Genomic DNA, 18,823 nt, shown 5'->3' on the forward strand with positions numbered 1-18,823 from the left:
AGAACCAAACATACTCACAAAAGAGATTTATTCACATGGTGTCACCGCAAACTTATCTTGTCTTAGTATTTTTCCACCATGCAAACCTTCAAATCTTAAAAAATATCCCCCATTAATGTCTGGTCTCTCACAGCATGTACGGTTTGATTGATAATTTCCAAAAATAGCCTTTACAAAAAGCTAGTCTTCGAATTCTACCTATATATTTCCAATATTTAAGTATAACGCATCAGTCACGTAGCTGATTTCAAACGTGAATAAAACGGTGCCGTGCTTGCGATTGGCATTTGTGCTTCAAAACACTCCAAATCAATAGGACTTGGAGATTGGCACGAAGCGATATAACAGAAAGAGCCTCTCTTTTATGAATCCCAAGCGTACAATTAACAACTGATATGAAGAAGCTTCAATAGAGCCCATTCATCGAATCAAACGGCATTTGGCTTCAAAATTCACCACTACAGGTCGCTATTTCCAGCTTTTTAGGAATAAATCTTCAGTGTTTGTCTCGGAATCCCTCTTAAAATGTAGGCCGGTCCATGACGTCTGCTCAAGTAACAGGTTGCGTAAAGTACATTGTATACGTTCTTTAAAGGGGAATACAGAGGTGACGTGGATGTTCATGGCATAATTTTATGGTTAATCTGTTGTCCCAACGTTGTCCTGACAACAGCGTTGTAATCAGCTGGCCTCGGCAATTGACACGACGCGATGTAATTAACAAAACGAGTCACTCTTTTGTGATAGTACTCCCAAGCGTACAATCGTTACTGAAGAAGCTTCCTTTGTATTTTAAAGCTTTGAGGGAGCTTGGTAGTCAGCGGCATCCTGCAAAACTGTGTTCACACTTCCTTTGCGATATTTTGACATTTGTGAAAACTGAAACAGCGCAAGCTATAAACTACAGACAATTTAATTTTTCATGTTTCAAATAACTGCATAAGTGTACAATAAATTATGTTATATGTTAATAAGTTATGCTATCTAGTCGAATAAAAATATGATTAACTTTATTTATTGGTCGACAGTGGTGATAGTTATGATGATTCCAGATGCTTCATATGGTACACACCTTATGTAGATTGTTACACAAATAAATACTGACGTAGCAGCGATATAAACACACAATTACTTGTATATTAAAGAAATCGTGATTAGACAAAAGTACTGCACAGGCCCTTTAAAAAGCGATTGCGTGGTTTTCATTGTGAACAAAGTACTGTGCAAAGCAAGTTTCAAATCACAAGTGCATGTTAATGATGTGTCGACTTTAAATATAAAAATAAAAACACTTCAGTTTTTCCAATGTGGTCTTTTGCGCTAGCTCTGCTTCTTTATGGTGTATCATACAGGCGAACCAAGCTCCATGTGGTTTGTCAACCACAAATGATTATTAATTGTTTCACCTGGGCCTGATGTAGTCCTTCGGCCGTTGGTCTTCCGGACAGCCTCTTATCTCTGCGGTACCACCAAACCTGGTCATGCTACATAACATATTTGCGCGAGCCCCGACTTTGTTTCTACAGCCAAGTGCCTTCTTGAGCGTTCCACGATATTGCTTGCTCTTAAATCCATAAATGATCGGGTTCATGCACGAGTTACAGAACGCAAGCAGTACGCTGGCGTGGTAATACCAGGCAGAGAAGTCTAGGTTCCAGCCGCACATGTAGGCGAAGAACATGAACTGGTTTGGGGCCCAGCAGACGGCGAAAGTCACCACGACCGTGAGCAGCATCTTGACGACTTTCTTGCGCGCGGTGAGGAGATCCCTCGACAGCTGGTTCTCTGTACCATTTGACGACGTTGATTGGCGCATATTCATGGCGCTCTTATGCAAATTATGCATGATCCGCCAGTAGGAGAAGCCCATCAGGCTCAGCGGGAAGATGTAAATGACCGAGAAGTTGGCCACGCCCACAAACGTCCGCCAGGCCGTGCTCTGCCACTGGATGATGCATCGGCCGCTGTCGCTGTAAAATATGTAGAAGAAATAACTATTCATGAGCACGGCCATGGCCCATATGCAAATGATCATGCCGATGGCTTTCCGGGGGGTGAAGAGCGCCTCGTAGCGGAAGGGGTGCACGATGCTTGAGTACCTCTCTAAGGTGACGCAAGTCAGAGTGAGCACTGAGGCGATGAAGCTGGTCCAGAGGGGGAACTTGGACAGCAGTAGACGGCACAGCAGGTCGCCTGCAACACCTGGTGGCACGGAAATTGCGAATCCTATGGGGGATAAAAAGAAAAGCAAGTTATGAATCTGATATTAATTTTTAGAATAATCGAATCGCAAAAAAAACCAAGGAGGTTAATACATTGAGCTCAAATAGAACAGAATTCCTGACTACACTGCAAAAACTGTAGTGTTAATTTAACACCATTCGGTATCTATATAGGACGTCCAACTCCAGTAAAATTTAACACCAGATGGTCCTATATAGGTACTAATGGTTTAAATTTAACACTCCAGTTCTTGCAGTGTAAGTTTCAGGGAGAAGTGGTCAGTCTGCACATTGAACGTGAATCGGTGTCTGAACGTGAATCGGTGATTCCCACGCCGCTTGGTGGCAGCAAAGTCACCGGCATTCGTTTTACATGTCACCGAAGAGGGCGCTATTACTCAAACATAAAACGTAGGGATAGCCAGAAGTGAAGAATAATAAAACAAAGAAGCCCGTTCGGCCAAGACTAGTCGCTTTAACAAAATAAAGGTGAACATGTTGCAGTAAGGTGCTTTCATTTTTGGTGCTAGGCCTGTGACAATCCTTCAGCCTTGTATTTTTTTTATTATCATAACAAATACATTACCATATAATGCGACCCCCCCCCCCCCGCTCTGACACCAAAACAATTCTACTGGTATGTCTGCCTGTGCAGAAAATACGGACCGAGTCTGCTTTTGAAGAGGGTATTTGTTCAATACTCTGTAATACATGTTTAGTGTTAATTATCCTCTGATTTGAACAGCGCCCCATTAAAAGTGCGCAGTTTTGGGGTTCGCAATTTGAACAGAAACCCCTTAAGTTAACAATGTCTTCCTATAATGGTATCACAGGAACAGCGCCCTCAGGAACAGCGCCCTCAGGTAAAGCATTGAAATTTGTAAAAATCAAAAAAAAGTGCACTTTTCGGTACAATTAACCAAAAACGGATGTCAAGTAGATTTCGTATATTTAACTAGGGGCCGGGTTATTTTGACCGTCTCACAGCCGGGGGAGGCAGATTACGCCCCCCCCCCTTAGATCTCGGCCATCGAGTGACGAAAAATTATGAAACTCGGTGTATGCACAGAACACCTTAGTTTAAACGTACCCAAGATATTTCATGTCTATATAGGTTTAAGGGTTTTGGAATTATGGCTAATTAATTATTCATATGCACCAATGGTAAATCTGCTTTGTGTACACTACATATATAGGAAATTTAGTTTTATGGTTTGGTATCAAAAGATGCGCAAGACTCAAGGCTAAAAAGTCAGGAAAGCTCGGGTCGGGAAAAAACATTTTTGCAAAGGTAACGCGGAAAACAAATTGAAAGGGGCCCCTTTCAAATGATGTAATGGGCTAACGGGACGTGTATTGAAACGAAAGACACGGCTTCACCTTTTTCTATATTCAAAGTGGCTGCACTGTTAGGGCCTATACTAAAAAAGAGTGAACGATTTCGTTTAAGGGCACGAAAACAAGAAGCGCCTTTTAGCTCGTCCTATCTATACGATCAATTGTGTAAACGTGCACACTGCCTTGTAAAATTCATCGACCCTATAATTTGGTGCAATTTCCCTGTAGACGTAAAGAGAAACTCGCCAGTTTCGCACCGATTACAAAATAGCGATCCTTATTTTTTCTCTCTCTCAGGCAAGAGAAGGAGGTTTGAACTGTGGATGATATTTCATAAATTAATCAAATTTTCCATTCTCTTTTTAGATATGAAATATAATTGCCTTGCGCTGAGTGTTTTCGCTCCATTACTTTTGTTTTTCTTTTCCCAATCCATATAAACGCTAAAAGAGCAGGGTTATTTTGACCATTTCACAGCCAGGGAGGGGGACGGATTCCACCCCCCCCCCCTAAGATGTCGCCGGTCGGGTGACGAAAAATGATAAAACTCGGTACATACATAGTACAACTTAACATAAACATATCCTCAAAATTTCACGATTATAGTTAAAAGGGATCTGAAATTATGGCCAATTAATTATTCATATTAATTGATTATTCATATAAATTATTCAATTAATTATTCATATTCATATGAATGGTAGTTCTGCTTCGTGTACACCACGTAGGCCTAAGTTTTCACGGCGTGCAGCGCCGGATAATTTTTCGCTGCGCGGCAACCCGTTTTCCGAATTTTATGTTTTTGGTATCAAAAGATGCGCAAGACTCGAGACTAAAAAGTCACAACAGATCGGGGCGCAAAAAAACCCAAACATTTAGCCAGTGTTGTAGTCGAGACCGGATAGTCCGAGACCGAGACCAAGACCGAGACCTGAAGTTGCGAGACCGAGACCGAGACCGAGACCAGCCCCTTCAAGGCGGACCGAGACCGAGACCGAAATGGTCCGAGACCGAGACCGAGACCGCGGATAATAAATAACAATAATCTAAATAAACAACAAGACACTAATTACAGCTGAACAGTCTGTCCTAAAGATGTTGATGTTCATGGGGATGTAAAGGAAGTGATTGAAAGTTAGGAATCACTTGTACCTGCTTAAATTATTGTGTCATGCGAGTGCTCTTCGTGTTTGCATCATGCCATAAATTACAACATGGCAACAGAATTTGTTATTGTCACAATCAATTTAAAAAATTGGAAACAACCTAATTTAAAGAAGGGGAAAACCTTATTTGATGAACTCCATATATTTTTGCCACTTTTTTAAAGATATTGTTTTTTTTTATATTGTTTAACTACTATAAAGTGTAAATCTGACGAAGAAACTCTAACTTAGGAGTACGACAATTTGTACTGGTTTTTGCAAAACTTGAATATTTTGAAACTTGACAAAAGTAAAAAGTTAAAGGTGGATGTTTCATCTGTTATAGGAACTCGGACCCTAAACTCCACAGCCAGCCCTTGGTTTCAGCAATGACCACCAACGGATATTTAAATGCAACTTAAAACCTGATTCGACTAAAATTTGGAGCAAGAAAATATTGATTTATTTTTTTAAATTTCAGTCATGTACATGTAGTCCAAAAAAATTGAGAGATGGTAGCCATATATGGATTGGTCTGCCCCCCCATCCCTCTTTGTGATTCTCCTTCCAACCCTGCATGTTTGTGTGTCCCCTACATGTTTGTTTCTTGTTCCTCTGTCATTTACCTCTGAAGAAGGCCTGGCTAAGGCTGAAATGTAATGCCATTTTATTTTTGTTTAATGTCAATAACGTTACATATACTATAGAAGATTGATGAACCATATTTGCCTGATCCATCTTCTGTTAATCTGCCCGCCGTCATCATCGCCATTAGCCTATTGGAGAATATGGCCGACACAATAGAAGGGCGCTGTCACAAACTGAATGTGGTGGGCGAGATGTACTTTAGGATTCATGGCTCAGTGCGCAGGCCTCTGTGTTTTGTACCTAGCCATCGTACGACATATTGCCAATATATTAATAGTTTATTGTGATGGCCGTAAACAGCATATAGCGATTAATGGAACACAATTCTTCTCGACTCATGCAAATGCAAGTGACATTTAGGAAGGAGACGAGGCAGGCAATTAGACTCTATTTTTGTGTGACCATGGCAGTAGCTCAATTTGTGTTTATCACAGATGAAAAAATGAATACATGGCGGGTCAAAAAGAAAGTGACCGTATGAAAAAAAATAAAATGGCACGCTCCATTTTGTAAAAATATAATTGGGATAAAGAACATGTTAATGAGTAGTAACTGTGAACATTTCACGTAATTTGCATACTCTATTCCCAAGTCGTGTCTATTTTAATAATGAGATCACAAAATTCAGCTGTCCACCACTAATACCAATTTAACGGTCTACGAGTTGATGAATATCCATTAAAAAATATAATTAAAAAAAACACGTTTTCCCGCCTCCACGAATAAAGGAAAAATTGAAAATGAAAATAGAAAAAAACCACAAATTTTTCTAGGGAAAAAGAGTTGAATTGTTCCCCATATTCAAAATACAAAATCTGACGGTAAAAATAATGTTTCAGTCTTAATTCATAAGATTTAAATCTCAGTTGTATTTGGAATCAATGAGGATGGCTATAAAGTGCTTGTTTCAACAGATCATCCCACAATAAAAACAAGAAATAAGAAGAGGAGCAATGGTTATTGGACTATGCCTCACTCACTAGAAAGTGAAGAGAGACATGTCCATTAGCATCACACTGCAGTCACATTTGCCCTAAACTGATTCTTTACTTAAATCAAGGTTTCTTCGTTTGATTGTAAATGGCTGAATTCACCGCAGCAGCTCAGCTGCCGACCCTTCACTTGTCAAGACTCCCTGCTTTCATCCCAACACAGAGTTATCGTGATGTCCATATTTTTTAATTGTTGAGGGACTGGACTGAGTAGATTCGACCCGTTCGACCTCTCCGAACGCCTCACCAATTTCCACCATCAGTCGAAGAGGATATTTCTTATCCATCTGTACCCATTATTTCTATAAATTATCGGGCTCAAATGAAGCACCTCCTATGTACTTGATTGTTGATAACTCGCAGGTTGGGCACTTCAATTTCGCGACGGTTAATATCTGCGCTTCATTGAGGGGTCAGCTGTCGTTGTCCGACCTTTGTTTATGGCCAAATTGTTTCGACCTGACTTTCAGCAGACATTGTTAACAAGTCTGGAGCATGTGTGTCCTTGTTTCATCCATTCACTTTGAAGTTTCTCCCCACGAGTGTCTTAATTGTTACCTGATTTTATTCATGTTGATTGACTTTTCGAGGTTTATTGAAAACAAGCCACTCTGGCGATGGTTTCTTAACTCGATTTCCAAATCTTGGATGGGGCTATCGAGCAGTCTACAAAATGCAAAGAAAACAATCTCGCAGTGTTCCGTTCACTGTATTTTTTTTAAAACAGTATCAAATAGATTGGGGTCGGCTGACAATTTTCACGAAGTATAACTTAAACTGAAATGTAAATCCATAAAAATATGAAAAATTTGAATTATAAAGTTGTTAACGAAAATGAAAAACAGCGAAAGTAAAACGAATGTTGACAATACTTAATTTCGTTAATTATCAGAAATTATGTGCTTGAATTATCAGATCTAGGTCAGGCGTCTTGCTTCATCGCGATATGCGAACGCATGTAAAAAAAAAAAACCCAAAGTACTCGCAGGCACATTTTCTCAAACGACCGTCAAGATTGTTTTCTTGCAAATGACACCATTTCATGCGGAATAATTTCAAAGGGTAGGTCTATTTATCAGTCCCATCTTAAGTTTGAGCAAGACTTTTTTTTCGTTAAATCAGAAGATATTGAGGTACATTTGCAGGTATATGTAAATGTCCCTATACGCGTTCTTAATTACTGTCATCGAACGTCCACACCACATTATTCGGATGCTTCATATTTGTGCACGTTTATTTCCCGTTCAGTAGGAAGGCAATGCCTTATTCCGAACATTTCGTCTCATTTCTGTTCTGAAAAGCTTGATTTTAGTGATAATTGTTTAATAAAAAAAACAAGTGCAAGTTTTTGGACCTTACACTGTAACATAATGCTACACTCAAACGGTTATTCTAAATAGCACCTATACAAAATCACTGGCGTATCAACAAGGGTATAATGGAAAACTGAAGCAATTAGGGCCCCATTTTCAGGTTTCAACACAGTAAAAGCTCGTTGTGTAATCTTGAATTTCTGAGCGATTTTAGGGCCAAGACCACAAACGGAACGTGGTGTGCCCACCCCTCACCGCTAGCTTGCTCCTAATTCCACGCTAACAGACAAAGAGAAAATGTGAAAAATAAATTAGGTTTGAAACTGACTCACCGAGATGAAGCGGGATAAGAAACACCGAGGTGATGAGATCGCAGACGGCCAAGCTCACGATGAACATGTTGGTCAAGGAGCGTAGCGAGGGCACCCTGGCCACCGTGAACATGACCAAGGCGTTGCCGGTGATGCCAAGCACGGCTATGACACCGTAGACGGCCCTCAGCCATACCTGGTCCTCGAAGGATCCCTCGGCAGACCAGTCTCGGTCCCGTTCCGGGCTACTATCCCCGTACCCCTTCGTGATCATCCTGCTTGCCGTTGCAAACTGTTGCTGTTGATGACTGAAGATGTTACTCTCGATGTCTCACAGACCGATCGGCAATTGTTGCCTTGTCTGCCCACGCCACTCTTAAATCTCACCACTTCGATTAAAGGTGTCCCCGCGAGACACACGTCTCAGGTTTCCCTGATTCGAAAGTACAACTGATTGATTTTTTTCACAAATGTGAGTGCTACAAAGGTCTTTACACTTTCATGTATAAAGCTCTGCCTGGAGCTTCCACGTGTCACTTGGCGGTAGGTCGATCGCTCGCTCGCTCGGTCGGTCGGTCTGTCTGTCTGTCTGCTGTTCCTCAAAAATTGTCCAAAATACATTTCACCAAAAATAATTGACTTATTGAAAAAATACGGTATCGAAAAGGAGGAAATGTTCCTAGAAAGGATTTTGGGGGTCAAGACCTCCCCAGCTCTGTCCCAATTTTTTTTGTTCATAGAAATTCCTTAAAAATAATGCTCCCGAATGTCCGCGCTCGCCTATAGACATTTATATTTCACGCGACACTGTGTTTGTTAAAAAAACACACATTTTATTCGAAGCGACTTTACCGCAGGGCTGAAAGGGAGTGCAGTGAGTGGGAAACGTGCATTTTATTTGCGTCAAATTGATATTGATCTTATGATGTCAGTGTTTGTTTTTTCCGCACGAGAGGACAGCAGGCAACCACCCCGAGACCGTTTAAAGTGCAATCAGTAACGTATGCACCAGGGTGACCGTACGGTCATGGCCATATTCTGCTAAATGCGCTTCAAAAATCTATCAGATTTATTAAAAATATGCCAAATTCCCCAAAATTACTCGGAATACACTATAAACACTGCAGATGTGTAGTACTGCCGTAATAAAGGTTAAAATTACATTATAAACAATCTATAGTCACATAAAGATTTCAGGCAAAACGCGGTTGCGTCAAGACGAAGTCCTGTTCCAAGGCAACTAGACCAACCAACCTGCCCCATTAGGCCTATGCAAGGGTTTGTTTGGAAAGATTGGAGCTTTTTTAACATTTAGTTTTTTTTTCAATTTGGCTATGTTTTCTGTCAAATAAACATTTTTGCAAAATTCTGCCAAAAAAACTGCCAAAAAAAATCTATTCTGTCAAATTTTCTGTCAAACTCGTTTTGTAACAAAAAATCCATCAAAGTTAGCCGAAAATCGGCTACAACGGTCACCACTGGCAGTGGACGTAATGGCGTGCGGAGTGATCAAAACATATTTGCCTTCTCCCGGGAAAATGTCAATTTCTGGGGGGGGGGGGGGGGGTTGGCGGAGGCATTCGTGACGTTCGGACCGTGGACACACAGTGCTTGTGCTCTTGAGCTCACCATTATTGGCTCGTCCTTCGGATGGGACGTGAAGCCGTAGAACTCAGTAGCACTTATCGCTAAGAGAAGGAGTTTGCCCAGCTGTTTCTGGCAGTGGCTACAATATGCGCCGCTGCAAACCATTTTGAGTTGCTACATTATAATGGGTGTCATATTTCTCATAAATTTTATTTACTTTTCTTTAATAAATAATAGACATAATATCCAGCGCCTTGAGTACATAATTGTTGGTATAGATACGTGCGCTATATAAGACTCCGGTATTATAATAATAATAATAATTATCATTATTATTAATTTGATATTGCAAAACTCTCATTGTTTTTAAGAAAAAGACACAAATTCAATACTGATTTTGTTGGTTTGAATTAAAGGTATTTTTGGAAGTTTAGATATTTGGTTTTCATTGCAGGAATTTGATGAAAGTTGTTAAGAAGAATTGGAACATGTTTATTCATTTAAAGTAAAAGTTGGAGGAATAGGTGAAGTACTACGTAAACGAGAGACGTTGAAACTCAAAGACCGTTTGGGTGGATAGAGTCAGAAATTGCCACTGAAATCACCAAATATTTCGTAAAATCTTTAATTGTCCACACGTTCTTGATTGGAAATGTGAAACTAACAATATGTTTATGTATATATATTGACGACCAATCATTATTCCCGTCCGCATTATGGCATTGTACAATGTACGCCACGCAAATACTTTATGTGTTTATTTCGTTTTTAAGAAAGATCCGGGCACCGTTAGGTAAATTTGTCCCCTTTGCGTTCGTGTTGATTTAATATCAACTGTAAAGCCTCAGAGGCGCCCCACATCATGTCTACGTGATGTGTATACGTGATGTACCTATGACGTTTAGTGATGACGTACAATTCATGAAAAGAAAAACACCCGTGCAAAATGGCTAGGCTTTCTTTACTTCGTTTTAAACTCACGTTAATATTAATTTGCGTTCACCGGTTTTGTTTAATGTTTTCAAATGCAATGATTCATTCCTCAAGACAAAATAGGATCATTTGCTTAACATGCCATGCCATTTTGTTCACTTCCAGTAATAGCATCACTCAAAACCAAAGGAGGAATGTTCAAAAGCTGATCTTGGATTGTCAGCTCAGATATACACTTTTCGAGAAAACAGTGAAAAACCATACACAACCTTTTGATCACGAAACACGATTTCGTCCACTGTATTTCCAAAAAACAATCTACTGATCGCGGAAATTTCCAATATTTCTTGATTTCATGTAAGTGACTGCAAGCCAGATGGAATAATTTCACGGGGTGTCAGTTTGTACCTGTACGACCTATATCCAGGTACGTTTTTATAATAGTAATTCGGTAGTGATGTATTCAACAGCTGAGTAGAGGTCAAGCTGTGGCCTGTGATGTCATCATATACACATGTATGGAGTGCATATGATACAATGTTACACAGTGTTTTACATCACCGTGAAAAACAACAGTTTGATGGTACTATTAATAATGAAAACTAGAGCTTGGAATCTAATGGGAAAACTGGACAATAAAAACTCAAGATGTTACAGTTGTATTGCAATCTGAACGGCCCTCCTTCATACAAGCGTAGAACAAGCAGTAGATGTGAGAAATATCCATTCCTGAAAATATCGACAATTAATTTTTGTTTGGGTTTGTGAACTTCAAAAAGACTTTTCAGTCCTCTCCAGCAAAAAGGCTGCAAATATTTTGAGGATTGAAGGATTGCATCCTTAAGATGTTTAGAGGAAACTCCTACCGAGTATACCATGTAATCGGGGGTATGATAAGAAGATTTCTGTCGGCTGAGTAGGTTTATAGACGTCTGATGGGTCACATTTTATTCCTCAATATCAATGCCGATTGCATTGAATTCGCGGCAGTTGATCATTCACGCCTCAGCTTTATGTTACATTATCAGGGGCTCCTCTCTTCTGTGTGAAACAACAATGTTTTTTGTCATAATGTAGTTCCGGAACCTGTTGCTGAGAGAGAAGTCTCGAAGAGGGACGAAATTTAATCTTTCATGAAATATGACTTAAGACTCGTCGATCCTTCGGACAATCTTGTCAGCAATGCCATTATAGTCAGTGCATCGAACCTCTGTACAGTACGAGTCTATTGTTTGTTTCCCATTTCCAAAAGTATTCCTTCTATATATGTGTCCCTTGCGGTTCACACAGTTCCGGCATTGGACGGCAGTCAGCCTTAAGAGTAATCCGTCTATGGTATAGCAACGCCATGATGAGGTACTCTACAAATGCTATGATTAAAGGGTTCAACGCCCGCAGCCCGGAAGCCACTTCGTCATTGAGACTTACCATCCAGAGACGACTGCAAAACAAAGAAGTATCATTTCCCAAGGCTATAGTAGGCCCTCTGTTGATTAGGGAAATAACGATTGTCAGCAAATAACGGGAAATTCAATGCAGTTTTGACAATATCCTCAGCATTTCGGCAGTCAGCTAGCAATTGGGAAGGGTTTTTATCGTTCATGGCCGAGGGCGGAGATTTCAGGAAGAGATGAAAGGAGATTGTCAAGATTTTTGATGCTGGTTCGTGGAGTCATTGAAGATCGAGTCCTCAGGTCATCACGCCCTCTAAGGTCGGAATTTGGTCGGAAGATGGTGGCGGCGACAATCCTTAGATTTTTCAGAAGTCGGAAATTCGAAAAAAAAGTCTCACTCCATGCGGCGCGTTTCCGAACAGAAATCGTTTTGTTCCCGATCCAGTCATGTTGCCAAGTGGATATGCTAGAGTCAACTACGACATCGTTTTTTTTTCATGAGCAGCACAAATATATGTGCAAGAAAATTAACCTTATCTGATTTAATCAGATGCAGTTGTCTACTTTTTGCAGATAAAGCGCATCAATCTCAAGCAATAGTTGTCATTCCATGTGGTCGAGGCGTATTTTTCGGCGCAGTCTTCTTGGGGTCTATCATTATTGGGTTCACCCGGAGTCCAACTTGTGTAGGATGCGTTGGACCCGTCCGTCCACGTAAAATCACCCTCACTCACGTGGTCGTTGAAACCGATCCAGTGTCGATTAGTTTGAGAGTACTCGCCGATGAATTCATCTTCCTCTTTGCTGTGGATGGACACAAGGTGGGCCATCTTCCCTGGGTGGGATAGCATCTGGCAGTGGCGCTCAGCATCCATCCAAGACATTAGTTTGTCCACCCATAGGTAGCAGTGCCCCTGGAAAGCACGCCAGGGTGGCGGGCAGTAAGGTGAGCTGCAGAGAGCAGCTACACCACCGTCAGACGACAAACTGACAGATGCCAGTATCAGTACCAGAAGACTGATGATCGCCATTTCTTTATGTTTCCGACTTAGTTAAGTTTTGCTTTTTCAATGAAACATTAATCGTTTCCTTTTGCACAACAGCTCGCCGATGATCAGTATGGACAAATATTACAACACGACGCCGTTATACAGCGCTTTACTTGTCATCTACTTGCGTTTAATTGGATGGCAACAATATACGACCGTGCCCAAATTAAAACAGCTTGCTTATAATACGTGCCTTTTATGTATTTCATAATAATTCAGTGCGTGACAAGTACATGTTTGACGTTGGAGAAACCATCAGTTCAATCGCTTTAGAGTACACACAGCTTATTTATCAAATGTAAAAGGAAATTGCAATATTGCTCGCCTTCGACTAAATCCGTATGAAACAAATATGTAATGTGTACACAGATAAAGTCAACATGTGTTGAACTGTAATATTCGGTCTTGCCTTTCACAGAGGGTTTTTTTCAGGGTATTCCCAAACATTTTCAAACTGGTTTCCATTAGGGCCCTGCATGCATCTTATATTTTAAATTCCGTTAAGCAATGTAAAATTCTCAAGGAAAAGTGCTGTGGTGAAATAGACTATGAACATTAATACTTTTACAACTACACGTATTTTTTTTTTTTACAGAAAGAGAGCTATATAGACACGTTAATTTTTAACAAACAATATACGATGACCCAACGGGTACACGAATATTTTTTATATATTTAGTCTATATTTAGTCGAGGTTTGGCAAATCTCTCTTTGATAACGTTGACCATGTTGATAATTGTATTGGCGACTAAAACAGGTCACTTTTTTTCTGAATGTCATTTTTAAATAAATTAAATGAACTGTTCTTGTTAACGTTATAACAAGAAATCAAAATGTGTCAAAATGCCAAACAGCCTAAAATGTTATCAAGGTAGTCCAACGAAAGCTTTCGCTCGATTATAAGTTGTATAAGCATAGAGCAAGGACCCAAGGAGTCAGAACACTTGGGTGATTTACATTTTGACCATTAACATACCAATCCCTCGGGAATGTCTATAGCTACAGCACTGTGACCACAAGCCTCGACCATTCAAAGCGTGAACGCCAGCGGCGTTTGAACACGATGATCGTCGCCGCCTTTTTAGTTGGTAACCAACAACCTCCCTATATGCTGCATAATAAGTCATGTCACGTCGCTGCTCTTTTTTGAAAAATATATTTTACGACAAGATAGGTTTTTACAATTGCGCAGTTGTTAGATGTGAGTTATGAACTCAAGTTAGCAATGTGCAGTTGTTGGTGCTTAAAAGCGTTATCTGTCCCTGTAATTTGGAGATAAATTGGATTTCTTTCAGATAAGTTTTTATGTATTTTCAGACATTTTAATTGGCAATATATCATTGATGAAATGTGTTTTTTTGGAAAATTTAACAAGTTTTCACACTAAAGGTACAGAGCATTTTGTTCTTCATGAAATGATTGTTTCAGTGATGTTGACCACATTGTTAGCCAGTATTAGCCAACTCCGAACAAACACTTCAAAATCATTCATTTTTAGCGATGTATGACAACTGCGCATGCGTATTTACCATGGTACTGTCTACGAAGCCATGCAAACTCCTTTTTTGGCATTAGTGAGCGCGGACCTCTATTGTGTCGAGATTAGTGTAGTGAGCAACTGAGCAAGCTGGCGCCATGTGCTTTCTATTGTAGCTTTCGAGCGCGGCGACGATCATTTTACTTTTGAAGTCTTGGAGTACGAACTCCTTGGGTCCTTGCTCTATGGTATAAGTGTAATTAAGTGCGCCAATATGCGATGTATGTTTGCATTCTGTGTCCAGTATGTTACACATGTTCTCCAGTCACTTTATCTTTCAGTTGTGGTAACAAAGCAAAAGACAACTCATTAAATCTAGAGTTTACAAACACAAGGATTGTTTTTAGTGCACCGCACGTCATTCCACAGACCGGCATACTCGGACCGACATTCTACGCAGTCTTCGCCTCCAATGTCGCGTGGTTCTCTTGGATCCCACCCATCGTAAGATGCATAAGATCCGTCACTGCACTGGAAACGATCCTCCTGCTCGATGTCATTGTAGCCAATCCAGTAGCCAGAAACGGGCGGATCGACAGAGGATTTTTCAACATACGTTTTGATGAATTCATCCTCTTCTTTGCTGTGGATGGACGCAAGGTGGGCCATCTTCCCCGGGTGGGATAGCTTCCGGCAGTAGTGTTCAGCATCCATCCAAGACATTGGTTGGTCCACCCACAGATAGCAGCGCCCCTCGAAAGCAAGCCAGGGTGGCGGGCAGTAGGCTGGGCTGCAGAGAGCAGCTAGGCCGCCATCAGATGACAAACTGACGGATGTCAAAATCAGTACCAGAAGACAGATGAAGCCCATTTCCTTTGCACTATACAGACTCAAATTATCAGTAAGAGATGTCAACAACAAATTGGTTTCTGCAACTCATCAACAACATTTATCTTTTGAATGCCGATTGTACGAAAATATACAATTTTCAGAGGATTGGTAATGTCATTGACAAGTACACCTGCAGTGCACAGTTTCGTACGGCCACTTCGTTGATAATTCAAAGCTGAAACTAAAGCCGTCTTTCAAGGAACGCTGTTTCACTCCGTTTTTATTTTGTCATACAGATAGATTTAGGCTGACAAAATACAAAAGAACAGGAAAAAAAAAGTAAGTACTCATATTTTGAGAGGCGGTCAAGTTGCAGTTGCTAAAGCAACGTACGGACAATATTGATTGAATCTACGTTAGTAAACCACAAACAATAACTGCGGATTTTGTTTTGTAATTTTTAAGCCGTAACCTTGTATTTCGGACGGTGCGATTCGAGGCCAGCACGCTTCTAAATTACTGAACTAAATCTGTCGGCAAGCACGAACAAAAACCGCGGCAGCTTCTTCGCCGATGTCTTTGTATTTTGATCCATCAATTATAAGAAATACTGCTACAAAACGACGTCTATTATTTGCAATGCTTTTCTTAACGGCCAATTCGTAATATTCTTATTAATAGCTTTGAAGAAACTGCTCACAAATGAATGTCGAAAGTGAAAAAAGTAGCTTCATTAGCATGGAATCAAACGAAGTGTTACATTTTACGCGTCAGTTACGTTTGTCATAATAACTGAATGCTACACAAGTATATGCTTGACATGCTAAATACCATTTTATTCACTCAGACACCAAACAAAATAATAGAATGACTTTCTTGGTCAAGAAACAAAAACGAAGTGTACGCTTTCAAGCGTTAAACGTGGAACAAAATTAAAACCGTGAGTTGTGTGAAATCATGATTATATACCATAGTCGTCTATGATCGCGCACCGGGCTTCACATTTCAGGTTTTTTTTTTTTTTAAATATCACATCACTTTAATGCACTATTTAATGGACCACTATGGTGATTGTAGCTTGATTCTTTAAATGGAAAATTGGTGCTCATCCTCCTCTATTGCAGTTCAATTATTCATATTAAACGAAACAGTTATGTCATTTGTGGGCCAATTGTGTTAGTTTTTTTGTGTTTGTTTGTTCACAATTGAATACATTGTAAAAAAAATTTTTACAATGAATATCTTAAAAACAAACTGATACCACCAATAACTCAATTATAAGTTCACAATTTTTCAATAGAATCACCGAACTACAACGCGAGTGCCAAAAAGGTGCATCACTGCAACAAACTATTTCTTGCTTATTGTTCTTTAAACTATCTACTTGAGCATCGGTGTGTAGCCACCACAACAAGAGCCACTGAGTACAATGTTTAACATTTTAAAGTATCTTCATGGTCTACTCTCAATTGGTGATTTAGGTCATTTCCCCTCATTTCAGGTTACCTGTACGAGATCACGATAGAACAAACAAGCTGACGTACCTCAGAGTAGACGCAATTTCCAGTTTAATCTCAGATATTGAATTCACAAGAGCTTCGTCCTTTTTTTATCCGAGTTTTGTTATTTGTTCATGATCAGAATGTAGCCATTAATTTAAGTTAAGAAGCATTTAGGCTGACTGAAATGTCGCATGAATGGGATCTACAGTTTGCAGACAGAATGTCTTTCACGAATGCAACATATGTCATTCCATCCGCTGGCGTGGCGGCATTCGGCACAGCTTTCGTGTGTCCCGCCATGGGAGTTTGGCTCTCTTGGCTCCCATCCCTTATAAGACACATCAGATCCATCACTCCACTGGAACTGATCCTCCCGTTCGATGTCACTGTAGCCAATCCAGTAGCTAGAAGAATCCGCGTGGCCAGAGGCGCTCCTCGCGTAATCTTTGATGAATTCATCCTCCTCTTGGCTGTGGATGGACGCAAGGTGGGCCATCTTCCCCGGGTGGGATAACATCTGGCAGTGGCGCTCAGCATCCATCCAGGACATTCGCTTGTGCACCCACAGGTAGCAGTGCCCCTGGAAAGCACGCCAGGGTGGCAGGCAGTAAGGTGAGCTACAGAGTGTAGCTACACCGCCGTCAGACGACAAACTGACGGATACAAACATCAGTACCAGAAAACAGGTCAACGCCATTACTGTGTACTGTCCTCACACTCAATTTATCATTGTCAGCTTCTTTACTGAGCCGTTTTTGAAGCAAAGGGAATCTTCAACTTTAGGTGATGTGTTTAAGCGGACAGTTTGCTCAAACTCCAAACAGCCTCAGACAACGCCGTAGTTACATATACTGGCAGAATTGTCATGCTCCCGACATAGCCTTCTCCCGGCTAAGGTACAGTAAAGGAGTGACAGGCTCGTAAAATTATTTATCATCCATCCACTTAATATTTAATATTCATTAAATAATCTCAATACGACCCTCTTCGAGCAGACCCTTTCAAGAGTAATAAATATTACATTGCGCATGGTATTTTACCCGCATACGACCCTTTCCGAACAGATCCTTTTAAGAGTAATAAATATTACATTGCGAATGGTATTTTACCCGCATACGACCCTTTCCGAACAGATCCTTTCAAGAGCAATAAATATTACATTGCGGATGGTATTTTACCCGCATACGACCCTCTCTGAACAGATCCTTTTAAGAGTAATAAATATTACATTGCGAATGGTATTTTACCCGCATACGACCCTTTCCGAACAGATCCTTTTAAGAGTAATAAATATTACATTGCGGATGGTATTTTACCCGCATACGACCCTCTCTGAACAGATCCTTTTAAGAGTAATAAATATTACATTGCGAATGGTATTTTACCCGCATACGACCCTTTCCGAACAGATCCTTTCAAGAGCAATAAATATTACATTGCGGATGGTATTTTACCCGCATACGACCCTTTCCGAACAGATCATTTTAAGAGTAATAAATATTACATTGCGGATGGTATCTTACCCGCATACGATCCTTTCCGAACAGATCCTTTCAAGAGCAATAAATATTACATTGCGGATGGTATTTTACCCGCATACGACCCTTTCCGAACAGATCCTTTTAAGAGTAATAAATATTACATTGCGGATGTATATTACCCGCAATTACCATTATCATTAGCCCGGTTCTCAACAACCACGTCATCTGCGTGCCTTGTAATACAAAATGCATCATTCTTAGAAATTGCGAAGAAAACAACAAGATGTACCCTCAAGGGCATGATGTATACACAATAAAGAGTTCAATTTGTTTTGTCTATTTCAAGAGGCGTTTTAGTGTTCGTTAATTCCATAACTATTAACAATTACAGACGTTTAGATAGTGTTATCAAACCGGTGTTTTAACTTGAGCGATAAATCATAATCCACTCGCTTTGTCTAGAATGAAAAGACTGATTAAATCGTCACCGTTTTCACGAAGAGTCACATATGTGGATTTTGAAGAAAAGGCGTTTTCGAGATAATCGCAAAAGAAGTTTCTCATTTTTTAAAACGGCAAAAATACCATTTTGCAACAAC

The 18,823-nt window shown here is 40.2% G+C and overlaps 4 protein-coding genes across 4 annotated transcripts; all 4 read right to left on the reverse strand.

Moving 5' to 3' along the window:
* Positions 1 to 1,311: 1,311 nt before the first annotated feature.
* On the reverse strand, positions 1,312 to 8,396 carry LOC119729971 (galanin receptor type 1-like). The gene is made up of 2 exons (XM_038202761.1): positions 7,991 to 8,396; positions 1,312 to 2,226 (listed from the first exon to the last, which is right to left on the reverse strand). Exons 1-2 carry the CDS (start codon positions 8,241 to 8,243, stop codon positions 1,403 to 1,405), a joined length of 1,077 nt encoding a protein of 358 aa, XP_038058689.1. The 5' UTR covers positions 8,244 to 8,396; the 3' UTR covers positions 1,312 to 1,402.
* Positions 8,397 to 12,443: 4,047 nt separating this feature from the next.
* On the reverse strand, positions 12,444 to 12,914 carry LOC119730594 (echinoidin-like). The gene has a single exon (XM_038203576.1). The coding sequence runs from the start codon at positions 12,912 to 12,914 to the stop codon at positions 12,444 to 12,446; it is 471 nt and encodes a 156-aa protein (XP_038059504.1).
* A 1,871-nt stretch (positions 12,915 to 14,785) lies between these two features.
* LOC119730595 (lactose-binding lectin l-2-like) lies at positions 14,786 to 15,280 on the reverse strand. The gene has a single exon (XM_038203577.1). It carries the CDS (start codon positions 15,278 to 15,280, stop codon positions 14,786 to 14,788), a length of 495 nt encoding a protein of 164 aa, XP_038059505.1.
* An 846-nt stretch (positions 15,281 to 16,126) lies between these two features.
* LOC119729973 (echinoidin-like) lies at positions 16,127 to 17,708 on the reverse strand. The gene has a single exon (XM_038202763.1). It carries the CDS (start codon positions 17,438 to 17,440, stop codon positions 16,946 to 16,948), a length of 495 nt encoding a protein of 164 aa, XP_038058691.1. The 5' UTR covers positions 17,441 to 17,708; the 3' UTR covers positions 16,127 to 16,945.
* Positions 17,709 to 18,823: the final 1,115 nt, after the last annotated feature.

Source organism: Patiria miniata, unplaced genomic scaffold (genome assembly GCF_015706575.1).
Source record: "Patiria miniata isolate m_02_andy unplaced genomic scaffold, ASM1570657v1 HiC_scaffold_22, whole genome shotgun sequence".
In the NCBI taxonomy this organism is placed as follows: domain Eukaryota; kingdom Metazoa; phylum Echinodermata; class Asteroidea; order Valvatida; family Asterinidae; genus Patiria; species Patiria miniata.